Genomic DNA, 16,173 nt, shown 5'->3' on the forward strand with positions numbered 1-16,173 from the left:
CTTTTATTACACCTACTACTAGATATTTGCAAACAGATTATTTTACTTATTTGCAAGCTTTTGGACACACTCACCCTTCAAGTATTAAAAGCGGGCATTGGTACTAGTGAGTGGTTTCCACTGCAGACTGTTGGAATCCTCTGTCTGTGTTACTGCCTTGGCTCTTGCTGAATCAGGTGCAGCTACACCAGCTCTGGGGAATGGTACAGCATTTGTAGTGCAGGTGTGCTAGTGTAGCCTGGCCACTAGAGAAGGAAAACTGTGTCAATTTTACAGTACCTTGAAAATATTTCTTTACATTCCCATGGGATATGTGGTGTGTCGGGAATGTCAGGCATCCACAGTTTCCTCCTTTTTTTTATTCTTCCCAGTAAGAAGCCCGTATCTCAATCATTTTGCCTTAAACCCATGAGCCCTGCTAGTGATACTCACACTGATTTGCAAGTCACATGTGGCTCTTCAGTTTATCACCTATGGCGCTTCTCAGGAAATGTTATAGAGGTTTCTGTGTTTTGCTTTTACTGTGCTTTTCCTGGGCTAAGGGGTCAGGGGAGCAGATTGCCCCCTCAGGATGGAGTCTCCCACAACAAACACCTTACATTTTGTCTTGGGGAAAGCGTGGGTGGTAGCTGCAGGTGAGCATGTGTTGCCTGTGGGAGCTGGCAATTCAGCAGGCTCTGCTGGAGCAGCAAGAGGTGGGTACCTGCTGCTCAGCTCCGGCAGGGCAGGGGTCTTGGTGCGGCGGGCCCTAGGGCTCTTGACCACCTTGGTCCATGCCCCTGACTGGACAGAGTGGGAGGTCCTGGAGTCCTCCCTTGTCCTGAAGGGAGATGGTGGTCTACCCTGCGGCTCCCAGAGGAGAAGGGCCTGGCAGTAGGAGTCTATCTCCTGCTCACAGTCCCTGATGGCACGCAGTCTCTGGACTGTGGCCCGGAGGTCCTCCAGCTGGCGCACCAGAGACCCCAATAGGGAGCAGACCTCATAAGGGGAGGTGGCCATGCTCCCGGGCCCCAGAGCCTGAAAAAGGGACAGGCAGCCTGCGCAGCCGAGAGCCAGAGGCTCCATCTGCATGGAGCCCGGAACCATGGGCTCTGTCTGGGTGACCGTCTCTGAGGTGTTGGGGGGGGCTGCAGAGCCCGAAGGGACCTGAGGGGTGCAGCATGTGCCCATCTGTGGCGTGCTGCTGGTAGGCAGGCTGGGCCTGAGTCTGTCTACCCTAGGGCGCTCTCAGGCTGGGTCTTGGGTCCTCTCGCTCGCCCTCCTGCGTGAACGCTGTGCTGACTCACGCAGACAAGCACACCTGTTTCCTCAGCCTGTTCGTGTGGCTCCCTGGGGGGCTGGGTGAAGTAGGGGCCTGGGCGGGGGAAGACCCGGCCCAGCTCCACACAGCTGCCTCCTGCCACCACGGGTCCCGCTTACCTCTGGCTGTGCTGGGGGTCATTGGGGGGGCTCCGTGGCTGCCGGGGGGTCTCTGGGGAGCTTTGGGGGAGCAGGGGTGCAGTGGGCTTTCACCTGCGCGTCTCTCGCTGCTTCGGAGCCTAACTGGGGCTTTTTTGCTGTTGGTGCGCCCTTTTAAGCTATGTACTTGCGCAGTGGGCCTACTGTTGTTGAAGCTGCTCTCAGGCAAGGGGGGGGCCCTGCCCGGGCTTTGGGGTCCCTGCCCTACTGGAGGGGCACTGGTGACAGAAAGCAGGGAAAAGTGACTGTACCAAATGACCTTTTTGTAAAGTATATTGTGCTGCTTTCACTAAAACTGAAATGTCCATTAGCCCAAATGAGTTCCTAGGCAATTTAAAACTTGGTACAATTTTTGTATAGTCCATCTTGCATTTAATTGTTTCTATTTGTCCTAATGTATACCAGTGTAAATTGCATGGAAATCAGAATCATTGTCTTCTGTCAGGCGAATCTACGATCTAATCTGGTAAAACATTTAGACATGTTGTAGTGTCTGAAGAGGTTATTTGTATTGTTAAAGTTTTAATATGCGCTTCAGTTTACCTGATTCATATTATCTTGTCTGGTTGCAGGGAGTTAACTGAGTGAAGGCGGTCAAGAAGGAAACAAATTGGAAATGATTGAATGGCAAAGTTAAGGTGGTTCAGGAGACTAGGAGGAATCCTTAGGAAACAATGGGAAAGTTATTCATTGAGGAATGCCCATACCTGGCTCTTAGCAGTATGGCAAGATTTTTTTTTCCCCAGACCTCGGCTAGGGTCAAAGGAGATAGTACCTTAGTTACTCAAATCCTAGCTAAGGTTTTTTTTTCACACTTAATGTGGGTGGGGTGGGGAATCTCATCTTAGATTTGTGCAGCCCAGGGCTGCTGCTGTAGCCACCACTGTTGAAGCCTGGGGTTGGGGCCAGATCTGTGGCTACCACCTAGCCAGAGCTAGGTCTAGAGCCACTATATGCTTTGTGGCTGGGGCTGAAGCTGGAGCCAAAGTCCCCACAAAGGGTAAGTGGCAGCCCAAGGGGATGGGCAGGCAGTGGTGGGGGGGCAAGCGTGCCTGCCCCCTGGCTACTGCTTTCTCCACTGTAGTGGTGAGGAGGAAGAATTTAAGATACCCCCCCCCCCAACATATTAGATTCTGTATGTGGAATCTAATATACTGGGGGTGGAGAGGAAGTCTTAAATTTCATGTATTTTGGATTCGGGTAAGTATGGTATGTCCTTAGAGATACTAGTGTAGTTATGAAAGCAGTTGACTGAATTGCTGGGGTTGCCCTTGGGTCTCACTGGGTACTGACAGGGCTACAAGTGGAGAAAGAGAAGAAGCATGCTGCAGCATGCTTCTTCTCTATTTTACAAGTAGGAGGTGGGAGTAACTTTGAATGGAATTTACTACAGCTTGCAAGGGAAGATTAAAGCTTAGGGTAGTAGCATCATTACAGACAAATTTTGTCATCATTACAGTCTTTCCCTTTGCAATGTGCGAAAGAAGAATTTTAATGTTTTGTTTTGAAGAGGCTGTTTTAGAGTCACTTTAATCAGTCACAGTTGCAGGCTTGGGAGGAAAAGCGCTTTGTGGGAGTCAAACACATTTTGGGCCTGTCTTGTTAACACAATTGATAAACAGGGATACAGCAGCCCAAACATCCAGTTTAGTGTTAAGGTTCACTATCTTTATCCCTCTGGGTGGAAGCATACACTGGAGGGGTGATTTGAGAGGGTCTCAAGGGGTCTGTGGCAATAGTTGGCCCTTTAACCATGACAGATGTGTTTAACTTAAATGTGAGTAGACCCATTCATTGGCTTAAGATTTAACATGCACCTAAATGTAGTAAGATCAGGTTTTAAGGTAGCATATACTTTTTACTTTACATTTAATTAAATTGCATTTATATCAGTAACGTTAACTTCATAGAATTTTGGATGCCATTTGTACACACATAAAGATAAGAGGAGGATGTGGCAAAGAAAGTGTGGTAATGTGGAAGGGATGAGAGAGGCTGTTAGATATCTAAAAGTTCATCGTTTGGGTGTTATTCTGAGTCCTGTTTGGGACTACTAAAGCTGAGCTTGGTGCATCTGTTCTTTTATTGCCATTCATCATTCAAATGCCAGAAGTGATAATTTTTAAAGAAGGCTCCTTTAGCAAGTAACAGATATAGGTACTGAAGTGGTTTATATTAATATTTGCAAGGTACTTTTTAAAAAAGCAAGTGGAACCCATCTTTCCATTTAGATCCATTACATTCTAACAGTTGAGTTGAACTGTGACAAAACAGCTTGCTTTTTAATAGAGTTTAGACTTGGCGTTGAATAGGATATGTTGCACTCTTGTAATGTGAGATGCCTCTGGTTTACTTTGCAACACTTTATAGCAGGGCTGTCCAACTGGCAGCATATAGGCCATATGCAGACCCTGAGGGGTTAATATGTGCCCCTCAGGCTCTTGGTTCAGACAGTGTTCCCTACTTTGTTCTGCCTCTGGAGTCCCCAGACTCCCCCTCCCTCCTTGAGCTTCTTCCTGCCCTTGGTCCACAGCTGAGGGAGCACATGACTAGAAGGCTTCTGGGATCTGGGGGCTCTGCACAGCCTCGGTGCCGGTGAAGTGCAGTGGAGTCACCCACCATGTGGTGGGGAGTGGGAGACTGGCATGTTGCAGTGTTTTCATCTGGTAGGGTGGAGGGCACTATGTGAGGCCTATCTGGGTGATGAGAAGAGGGGCCTGCATGGCATGTCCATGTGGAATAAGGGGATGGAGGAAGCTTGTGGTTTGGGGACTTGCACAGCATGTCAGCAGCTCCATACATTGTGATGCGGGGTTAAGATCACATGCTGCCACTGAGTGCCATGCAGCACTCACCTGGGTTGTGTGCGGCTGGGGGTGCTGCAGCCCTCAGTTGCTCAGAAGTTGGACAGCCCTGTTTTATGATATTGGGATCATGGAGTACTGTAGAGTGTAACTAGAGGTAGTCGCATTGGCCGTGTTTGTTACAGTCTAGAAATTCACGGTCTGCTCAGGAGAGAAGCATTTGAAATTAGAAGTTGGCACAGAAGACTTTTTGCTAGACAGGCATATGCAAGCTTCTTTGCAAGTAGCATTTGCTTACTCAGGAGGGATACCTTGTTACATTAACTCAAACCATTTGCAGAAAGAAACATCATGATTTGAATATTGGTATGTGGGACTAATGAAGCATTTAGGGTTCTGCAGATTTATGTAGGTATCTTCTAGTTTTCTGGACTCTTGGAAGATAACATTTTTAAAATGCAGATTTGCAGAATTTCTACAGCTTATACTATTGATTCTCATATTTTTTCATGATGTCATTGATTTTCAGTTTAATTTATTGTTTCTCTACATCCAGATTTAAAAGCCATTACTTGAGTGGTTCTACTAGTGCAAAGATATTTAAGGATTTTGTTCTGTTCAATCTACTAAATTTGATTTAGAGGAAATCCTGAACTCTGGTCACAGGATCAGTGTCCTGGGTGTTTAAATTTAAGATACTCATGTCTCATTTTGTATTTCAAAGAGGATGATTTTTGTTCTGGTCAGTATTATTTGTCAGAGTATCTTCTTTATTTAATTGAGAGTGATGATAAAAAATAGACTTTAAAAGATGTTTTTCAGATTTCAGTATACAGATTTCCCATGAAAATTACACATTTAACAGCTTTTATGAAAAGAGAAACAGCAGATTTGTCTAGAGATTTTTTTTTGTGTCTCAAATGCAGTGCTGTGCTGACAAATCAAATTGGTTGAGTGGAAACACTGGGCTAGTTTTGCCCTGTTGCACACATTAACCATATTGATTTCAGCTGAGAACAGACTTCACATACCCCTATTATGCTGAGATTGTGCTTGCCATTAGGTAACAAAGCTATAGTTGGTAAACTCCATTTTCATGCTTTTTGAACAGTTTTGCCTCCTAGAGTGCTGAATGAATCAAAACCACCTAGGCACTTGTATTTTCTCTGTTAACAACAACAACAACAAAAAGTTTCACAGTGACTCAATAAGATAAGAGACAGCTTCAATTCCCTATTGGTTTTCTCTCTCTTTTGACAGAAGCCTTTACAAGACCGCAGTGATAAGACTCCTACTGAACTTTGTATTGGTGAGGAAAATGTATATTGGTGAGGAAAATGTATACAGTAGATGCTTTCTGAAGCTGAGGTCTTCTGCTGTACAAGTGCACCCTATAAAAGACGGCTTTCTGGACTGTTCTCCTTGTCTGTCCATTGAAGTCTTCTGCAGAATCTGCAGTGTTTTACTGTAATTTTAAATGAGAATTTAACTTTTTTGAGGTGTGTGGAAGGTGGGAGGGGTATTGACTTCTAGGCCAACGGTGCTCAACCTCTGACCCATGGGCCAAATCCATTCCATGGAGCTATGATATCTGGCCTACAGGGATCTCCATGGGTCAGAAAAAAATAGCAGCTGTGAAGTGAGAAGCTCTCCATAGTGGGTTCTAGCCTTGCCTGGGTCATTGCTGTGCAGCGGGATCAGGGCCAGGCTTATCCCACATGTTGAGATCTGGCCAGGCTACTCCCTGCCCCCTCCCTGCATCTGCATAAAGGCCACTTCATTCCCATACCCATCCCCTCCCTGCAGTCTGGATTGGGGTTGGGCTGCTCCTCCCCTCCCCACAACAGTGCTGCTCTGCCCTGCTCCCATTATCTTCCAAAGGTCCGATAAGGGCTGCTCTACTCTTCTCTGTGTATCCAGATCAGAACCAGGCTGCTTCCTTCCCTGCCCCCCACTTGTCTGGATCAGGACTGGACTGTTCCCTGCCTTTGCAGCAGATGGATCAGGGTCAGGTTGCACAGTCCCCTGTGGCAGGATGAGGTTCTTTTACCAGCCCCATGTGCTGCCTGCAGCTGGACCTGGCACTGCTCATCTGGCCCAGGGGGACAAAAGGTTGGGCACCACTGTTCTAGGTTATTAGCAAATTCAGGTTGCTTTATTTTTTTTTTTTTTTGTAGGCCTAAACTGTAGGATTCTCTTGGTAAGCTCTCCAGTCCTAAAATTGCTTACCGTAAAACTATTAAAAGATGTTCATCTGTCTAGTATCCAGAAGTTTTAGATGCAAAAGCTATAAAAGGTTCAACACCTGTAGCTGTCCAGATCTTGTTTTTCTTCCTGTAAAGTAGGTACAGTACTATGTTTTTTGGATGTTTTCAAAGTATTGTAAAGTATCCCCATCCCCAAAAAAATTGTTTGCGCTCTCTTTTTTTTCTTTCTTTTTTTCTTTAAACAATAAACATTTCACCTTCCTTCCCCCAAATCTTGAAATATTCATTCCAATTTTCAGGTGGTTACAAACTGATAGAAGCTTTTCTAATCGGTTTGTTTTAATGGGAAAATACAGGACAAATATATGGAAAATTTGCACAAAAAAGTGTGAATTTTTTTTTTTTTTTTAATCAGCTGCACAAAGAAACAAACTTTGCTGTAGCCATAGTACATAAAGCAATGAATGCATTAGGGTAAGTTATCATTAGTACTAGTATATTTTAACATGTCTGTTCAAATGAAGTATTAAAGGAGGGAGAGTACTCTGGATTCATGGTGTAGCTTTTTATAGTCTTGGAAGACTGAGAAAGTGACAGAAGACTGGAAAGTCTGGAAGTAAGCTAGTGTTGCTGCTATGTTTTTTTTAAATGGGTTCACTTGGGTAATGTGGTTGTAAATGTACAGTTCCTCTTTAAGTCCTGCCAAAATATGCAGGACAAAATATGCTACTGCTATTTTTCTGGGACATTGCACTGTGTGTCTGTAAGGTTATAGGTCATTTCTGGGACAATCCAGCCAGGGTGTGACCTTCCTGATCACCTACTGGTGGAGGAGCAGAAATGCAACATGGAAGGATGAAGTATGTAAATGACTGCTGTTCCTGTTTTGATCAAGGTCAAACCCCAGGATAATCAGGTTCATGGCAAATGCCTCCTGGGTTAATGGATTAAAAACCTGTCTGCTGTGTAGAAAAATCACAAAAATATTTAAAGGAAGGGTCAAAGCATTCTCTGTAGTAAGAGTAATAAAGTATGGTTTTAAACAATAAGGCAGCTAACCAGTGGAATTAAGTAGTATCAACTTAGTTTTAATAGTAAAGTTTAAGTCAGAGTTGGATTTTTTTTAAATGATTTTGCTCTGGTTCAACCACAGTTATTGGAACCTGAGTGGTACTTTGTTCCAGGAAGTCCTTTGGCCCATGTTGTGCAAGAGCTCAAACAAGATTATCTCAGTTTTTCTTAAAATCTATGAATATTTCCAGTAATGGTGATCTTAATTTATAAAGAAACTATTCTAAATGATTGCTAGAGTAACTCCATGAACTTTTCCTTTTAGAATTCCTCTACTCTGTAGCTGAAGGCACTGTCCAAATATCTTCATTCCATGGAACGGAAACATCAGTGAATGATTCCTGGGACCTTTACTGATTAAAACATGGAGCCTATAACATTCAAAGTTAAAAAACTTCCAGCATCCAGTGATACTTCGGTGGATTTCAGTCTCCAACTTGTTGGTTCTTTACCTGTGCACACTCTAACCACCATGGCAATGCTTCCTTGGATTGTGGCAGAGATCCGGAGACTAAGTGTGCAGTCTACTAAGAGAGAACCTAACGTCAGCCAAATCCGGCTTTATGTTTCACCAGTAAGACTACGATGTGAACTAGACTCAGGCAAAAGCCAACAGTGGGATCCTTTGATTTCTTCCAGTCTGTTCGAATATAAGCCCCAGCAAGTCCTTAAATTGATTCATAACAGCCATGATCCAAGTTACTTTGCTTGTCTGATAAAGGATAAATCGGTAAAACAGCAGAGCATCTGCTATGTATTCAGAGCTGATGATCAAACAAAAGTAAGTAAAAAGCCATTCTTCAACTTTGCTACGCTCTTTGAGCTATTGGTATTTTAAGGATGTAATGTAGATGCATAAGAGAAGTAAATACCTTGTGTTTCAAAATGAGGTAGTTCCTGTGGTGTTTGGATTTCTTCATTGCCATCTGAAATCCTGACCTTACTTTTACAGACTAAGACTTATTCTTTAAAAGGGGGTTAATTTCACATGCAGCCAAAATTTTTGCATGGACTTTTGGACCATCCACAGGGTGTGAAGTTAGAACATATGTAAAGCTTCATAGGACTAGGGCCTAATTTGTTTTATTGAGCTAATTAATTTTAGTTAGTGATATGGGTTGAAATGCTAAGCCCCACTGAAGCCAGTGGGAGTTTTTCTATTGATGTAATCAGGGTTGGGTTTTCACCCATGAGCTTCTGTGAACTCCCTTTTAATCCTATGTTATAAGAACAGCTTGTGTTCCCACTGAAAAGACTATAGTGTTAAAAATAGGGAAATAAGTTTGTTCATCTTATTTAAATTAAAGCTACTAAAGCCATTGCTTGCATGAGTAAGATGACCAGAATTTGGCATTAAGCTGTTGCATTTGGTTAATGACTGATTTTTACACAAAGCCAGTGGCATATCCTTCATCACTGGATTTAAAGTTCTAGTAACTAAGTTTGGAAGATCTTGGGTTGGGACAAGTCTTGTATGTATCACTCACAAGGGTAGTCCTAGTAAAGCACTTGGTGCTCGTGTATCTGTACCTCATATGAAATTTAGCTGTTTGCCTACCTGGTCTGAAACAAGATAATAAGTCTTACAGATCATATCTTTATAGAAGCTGTTATAGCTAGCCTCCTTCCAGATAAAGACAGCTATGATAGAGTAACAGTCAAATACAACATGCATCATCAGCACTTAAGTGAAATAACCCTGTTGGATTAAAAATGCAGGATACGTGATTTACACATGTAAGTGATGAAAATTGGGAGTAGGTATTTTAAGACTTGAATAGGAAGAAACTGGTAAATATACAATACAATTTGCTTATGTACTTAATTATGTGAGTTTATGCTATCATAAGGATTATGGTGAATAAACAACACTGATCATACCAAACACATTTCCTTATGTTTAATGGAGTGAAAAACAGAATGCCCTTTCCACTTGCTTGATCAAACTCCTGGAGCTGTTTGAAATAAGAAAGGGAGGGAAGCAAAACGTAAGATTTTAGAGGGCAAAATTTTGGGGTTCCCATCTTTAGACACTAGGTCCAAATCGCCAAAAGCATGCTGGTGCCTGACTCCCAAGAATATCTAGAGGGAATTTCCACTGATTTTTTTTTTTTAGTGAGAATTAAGCAGTTAAATACCTCTGTGCATCTGTGTCCTGGTGAAGGATCGTCAAAGGTGCCATAGCTCTAGAAATCTGTCTAGGTGCCTCACTAAACTCGGGAGTCCTAAATTAGTATTTATTGTTTGTCTTTAACAGTTTATGACTGTTTTAAATTAAATGCATGAAGAACGTTTGGGAGCAGGGATTCCCAGGGTTGTGCCCTCCCCACTGGTTTACAGGTTCCCTCACAGGCAAAGAACAGCTTTTTGAGTTCCACCATGAGAGAATATTATTGGATTTTGTATATGTTCAACTAGGAAAAGAGAGGGAGATTTGCATGTAGCAGGGTGGAATTTATCTCCATTTTGTTCACAGGAGAAAAAAACAAAGTAGAGGTTAAACTTGTGGTAGGTGTGACTCAGGAGATCCCTGCTGCAGTCCATTAGATCTCTGAGGATTTTTTTTCAATCCCTGCAACATTTCTTATGAGAACTCAAATAACATGTCCAGATTTAGATTGGGTTGGCAGGATCAGCTTCTTCTCTTGTTCCTAAAATGGAAAAAATATCTCTGTATTTGTTTTCCTTGTTTATAGAAAATAGATGCAGCAGTCTAGGTTCATTTAGCAATATAGTTGAGGTATTTATAAAAAAACCCCTGTAAAATAATTCTAGTTCTCATACAGGTATGTAACTGTTGTTTAGCAGTTAAATCTCACTGAATAAATGTATAGAAGCTATTTTTTTTCTGGAATTGTAATAAAATTTGGCTGTATTGAAAAATTTTAATTCCACCAGTCAGGGTCATATAATGTAATAAATTTAAATTACAGTAGGTTTAATAAATTGATCTTCCATTTTTTTCTCATTAGTCCCAGACTTCCTTCAAAATATTGTACTGGTTAGAGGTGAGACATCTGATAGATATTTATTGGGCAAAAAGCCTCCAGGCTTTTTGTAAACTACAAGATCTGTCATCACTTGCATCTCTGCTGATAACTCTGGGAAAGGTTCTAGCTGATGTAGATGGAGCTTCCAGCCTACTTGCTTTTGTCATCTTGAATGACAATAAATCTAGTTTGAATGTAGTCATGAGCATTCAGTCTTTCTCAAACCACTCTTGAAACTGTCTCACTACCTTGTATGAGAGAATGTTAACATTTGAATGCAAGGCCATTGGTAAAATTATTTAGTAAATTTGTGTGAAAAATTGACATACATGCTTTGTGTGTATGTGTCATCTATCTGTTGTTGGGTATAATATGTATTATACACAGTGTGCACATATACATATACACACACTGTGTATAATACATATTATACCCAACAACAGATAGATGCACACATACACACACAGCATGTATGTCAATTAACTATCTAATTATGCACAGGCTGGGGGCGGGGGGTGTGTGTCATTCATATATACAGGTCACAAAAGCCTTGGATGCAGGTGTTGCTGTGGATGTAGTCTTTCTGGACTTCAGCAAGGCCTTTGACACCGTCTCCCACCCCATCCTCATTTAAAAATTGGGTGACTGTGGCATTGATGCTTACATAGCCAGATGGACTGCAGATTGGCTGAAGGGTCACGCTCAGAGGGTGGTGGTGGATGGGTCATGTTTGACCTGGGGAGAGGTGGGCGGTGGTGTCCTCCAGGGCTCGGTCCTTGGGCTTGTGCTGTTCAATTTCTTTATCAGTGTTTTGGACAACGGGGTGAAAAGCACCCTGTTTAAATTTGCTGATGATACCAAAATTTGGGGTGAGGTGAGCACACTAGTAGGGAGAGAGAGACTCCAGCAAGACTTGGATAGGTTACAGGGGTGGGCTAGCAAAAACAGGATGTGCTTCAATACTGACAAGTGCAGGATGCTGCACTTGGGCAGTAGTAACCAGCAGCACACTTATAAGATGGGGAAACTCCCTTCTTGAGAGCACGGAGGTAGAAAGGGATCTTGGAGTCATTATTGACTCCAAGATGAACATGGGCCGACAATGCGAGGTCACGGTTGGCAGGGCTAACCGGACCTTATCATGCATCCACAGGTGCATCTCTAGCAGGGACAAGGAGGTGATCCTCCCCTTCTATGCAACACTGGTCAGGCCACAGCTGGAGTACTGTGTCCAGTTCTGTGTACCCCACTTCAGGAGGGATGTGGACAACATTGAGAGGGTCCAGAGGAGGGCCACCCGAACGATCCGGGGACAGCAGGGCCGACCCTACAATGAGAGACTGTGGGACCTGAACCTGTTCAGCCTTCACAAGAGAAGGCTGAGGGGGGACCTGGTGACTGTCTATAAACTCACTAGGGGGGACAAAAAGGGTTTGGGAGCGACCTTGTTTCCCCTAGCACCGCCTGGCACAACAAGGAATAACGCCCATAAATTGTTGGAGAGTAGGTTTAGATTAGATGTCTGTAAGAACTACTTCACAGTTAGGGCACCTAGGATCTGGAACCAACTTCCAAGGGAAGTGGTCCTGGCTCCTACCCTGGGCATCTTTAAGAAGAGGCTTGATGCCTAACTAGCTGGGATCATTTGAGACCAGTTCTTTCTCTTGCCCAGGCAGGGGATCGGACTTGAAGATCTACAAGGCCCCTTCTGACCCTACTTCTATGATTATGATTCTGTTGCCACCTTGTGCCCTGTCCTGCAGCTCCAGGTCCAGATCCAGTACAGGACATGCAGCAAGGACCAGCATTTAAGGAGGTAGGGTTGCATCAGTTCAGATGGGCGAAGTGACCTTGCTTGCCCTCCTGCTGCTGATTGCCATGTCCACTAGGACCCAAGGGCCCCAGATTCTGCATCAGGCTGCTCCCTCTCTGGCCACACCAATGGGCCAAATAGAGTGGCTCTATGGGTTGGATCCAGCTTGTGGGCTATATGTTTGACACCACTGCTCTATTTCAAACATTGCTAAGATCTATGGTTTTTAAAGGTTTCCCCAGCTGGTTTTTTTTTTTTTTTCCCTCTTGGCCTGGAGTATTAGTTAGACAATCTATAAGCTATACAGACAGTGGATTTTTCTGAAACCTTAAGCTCTTATGCTCTGGGTTTAACTACTGCAGATAATGAAGCGACTCCAAGCTTCTAGAAAAATAGTTATCTCTGTTTGACATACATAATAAAAAAACAAAAAAAACTCAAGAAATCATCTTGGCACAGTAGAAAATTCACTATCTCAAGTTGGTCTTATTAGACAGCTTAGAGCGGCTAGGTACTGAGTGGGCATAGTGACTCATCAAGAGGGTCCCTGTAGATCAGAGTGAAGTCTCATATATTAGGATGCAGACTTGCCCACTGTCCCTTATTTTAGTCCCACCATGGCATATATAATACAAATACAGTATTATTGTAGCTCTGTTATTGAAGGTTCATGACAAAAAAGCAATGAAAACTTTGGGAGAGTTGTTTGTTTTGTTTTTGAAGAACTTTTTCTGTCCTGCTTTTAGGATTTGGTGGATTGAGAGGTATGGTGAACTGAAGCATTGCTGTACTGCAGTTCTTTGTGCCAAACCTTTCTAGGAGGGGATGGTAAACAGAACTCCTTAGTTCTTCCTATCGCTTCTTTTGAGCACTAGAGTGGAAAAGAAATGAATTCAGATAATGATAAATTATTAATAGAGCATTGTCACAGGGTAATAGTCCTCTACTGCTACAAAATTGCCAAGTCTCATGAAAAACAATGTACTAGTAAAACTCCATAGTTTTATTCAATTTAGGAAACCGATTCCAAATCCCACGAGTCATTTTTCTTTGTTATATCAAATTATTTGTTTCATTTAACTGTTTAGATTCTTTTTATCAGACATGCTTGGTATAGCAAGTGGGAAATTGCCCACTTTATCTTTATTAATCTTAATAAAGCCTTAAGCCTGGTTTAGATGTAGGATAATTTGTGCCCTGTTTTACTTAAAGGCCCATGTAAAGCCATTAATTTTAATGTAAAGCCGTGAATTTTAAGTAATTGGTGATAATTTATAGGGATCCTAGTTTTCTCTGTTTAAAAATTGTAAATTCTCTGATAAAATCACACATTCTATGATTTAAAAGCCCAAAATATGTGTTTTTCCATGATTAAAATGAAATGCCACTCGTGTGTGTGTCAGTTAAACACAAGGTTTTATTGATATATTTACAATGTTAAAGCAGTTAGAAAGCCTACCTGTATCTCAATCACTATGAGAAAATAAATTTTAAATAGCTGTATGCTTTGGCACTTGATTTTGGGTTTCTTATAATAGAAAATCAGAGCTTCCCCTGCCTCCTTTGCTCGCTAGGATATAGGTCCAGCTTTGGCTGTCCTCCCTTTTCTGCACACCCCCCCCCCCCATTTGGTGTTGAGAAGCCCTGATATTCCAGTTGTCCATACTGTTGCCACTCACTCCCTTCCCCCAACTCCCTCCCCCAGCCCTGCCAGAGGGGACCCCTGGGCTACATGGCCAGAGACCTGGGTTCACAGCTCCCTGCCTGCCCCGCCCCCAGCAGTACCAGAGCCCCAGCTGCTACCCTTGGGAGGTGGTGGCTGCTGTAGAGCCTATCTCCCACTCCCCCACACATGGCATGGCTGGAACAGAGCTTGTGGGCAGGGGTGGATGTGGGCTGGTCACTGTGGGCTTGGGGCTCCCCTCCCTACTGCTCTTCCCCCAGGGGCATCTGTGGCCCAGTGGATGGGATCTGGCATGGCAGGGCAGAGTGAGGCAGGGAGGCTTGGTGGCATCACTGGGAGCCTTGCACTGCCATAATAAGGTGCCCCCTGTCCACCTGGCAGCGGTGGGGGGTGCAACTCCATGCCACTGCTGCTGCTGTTGCTGCCACATGGGCAGGGTGTGCCTTGATATAGTGGCATGGGACTCCTAGCAGCAGCACTGAGCCCTCCCTGCTGGGTTGTGGAGGCCCTTGGGGGAGGGCAGCAGGTTAGGGAGCCCCAAGTCTGCAGCAGCCAGCCCACATCTGCCCCTGCCTGGTACATAAATCTGGGGGACACATGGCCCCCATTCCCCTCACCCCCAGGAGTGTGCACCGTGATGGAGCCTGCAGCTCTGTCCTGCTCCCCACCTGGGCCCTGCGGCCACACATTCTGCTCCAGTCCTGGGCAACCCCCAGCCCTGCCCTGCCCAACTCCTTCCCCCCTCCCTCACTAGGGGAGCTTCCCCTCCCCCACATTTTACCTGTGAGGAGCTGTGGGAGATGTTCTCCATGCTGTCTGGCTTCCATGTGCATATGTACACGCACGCGCTCATGTGGTTCCCCCTGCTGGATTGCCCTTCTCTTGCTCCCACCAGCCCCTTGCAGGCTGGAACTCTGTCAGCCTGCAAGGGGATATCTGCTGTTTCTCACATTTGTCTCTTTTAAAGGAGAAAATCTGTGCTTTTCCTCTTAAAAAGACAAAAGAAATCAATTGTCTTCCCCTTTAAAAAGAGAAAATCCATGCCTTTCTCCTTAAAAAGAAAAAAACCTGTGCTTTACCATATTGCTCTGTGGCAAATGGAAAACTTGGATCCCTGGTGATAAAGCTCTGTCTGGCAGTTGCACATTGCATTTGGTGATAGATGGTAACAAGAGCGGTCTCATCTCCATCCAGAGTTAGTGAAGCAGATCCTCAGACTGTTTAAAGGCATGTTTTTCACTGCTAAACAGTCTAAGGCCTGCACTTGGACCCTCCATATGTATTGAGCATGCAACCCTTGGATAGACAAAATACAGAAAAGGGCATTTCCGTGCTAAACGTTCTCGTATCAGTACGCAGGGAGCTGGCCCTGTCCCTGCAAGGCAGGAAGCCAGCAACAGTTGCCCTCCCTTGCTTGTACCCCTGCTCCCATAGGTGCTTTTAGTTGCTTGGCACGGCACACACCCTCATGCCCCAACCCAGGGCACAAAATTCACTAGTTAGACATCTGACCCTTCTCTTTATTGAAGTCCATGGCAAAATTCTGTTGGTTTTCCTTATGCCAGGTTAGTCTCACAGTGGACATGGATGGCGAACATCTTTTTTTAATAATGTGTGGTTTTTACAATTTGAACAGTTGTTTCTGTTCTTTTGCTGCTCAGTGTACAGCAATAATAGCCTTTTGGCAAGTTTGTTTGAAGTTTTTTATTATTATTTCTTAGAAGGTGTATTTCTTTCAGTTACGTTGTCTAAATGCTTATTTGGCCAAACTGCTTGTTATATGAGAGGCAAGGTTTTCTTGGGGATGATATCTTTTTCTGAACCAACTACATGGTTGGAATGAAGTTAGATATGCTTTTGACTATCTTGCATTCAAAAACTTGTCTAACTTTATTCCAACCATGCAGTCAATCTAATAAAAATATCACCCTCAAAACATCCTTCTCTCCCATAATTCCTGGAACATCATGCCTATAACATCACTCTAGAACTGCTTTTTTTAGGCATTCTGCATTCTAAACATACCATAGTGTATAGCATGCACACTGATGTATATTATGTTGTATTACTTACAATACAGTACACTTTGTTATGAGTTGTACTTCACCTGACTTGAGCGGGATTATATAATGCAGCACACTGGTGT

At 43.7% G+C, this 16,173-nt stretch overlaps 1 protein-coding gene across 5 annotated transcripts in view; it reads left to right on the plus strand.

Moving 5' to 3' along the window:
* TBC1D1 (TBC1 domain family member 1) overlaps positions 1-16,173 on the plus strand; it is a 182,124-nt gene that overhangs the window by 3,668 nt on the left and 162,283 nt on the right. For all 5 annotated transcript variants that reach the window (XM_090035743.1, XM_090035742.1, XM_090035744.1 and 2 more), the window contains exon 2: positions 7,806-8,321. In XM_090035743.1, the coding sequence (XP_089891869.1) occupies positions 7,905-8,321 (417 nt within the window). In that variant the 5' untranslated portion in view covers positions 7,806-7,904. The remainder of the gene's footprint in view (positions 1-7,805; positions 8,322-16,173) is intronic.

Source organism: Crocodylus siamensis, chromosome 2 (genome assembly GCF_052110815.1).
Source record: "Crocodylus siamensis isolate JL-2025a chromosome 2, ASM5211081v1, whole genome shotgun sequence".
NCBI classification, from domain to species: Eukaryota; Metazoa; Chordata; order Crocodylia; family Crocodylidae; genus Crocodylus; species Crocodylus siamensis.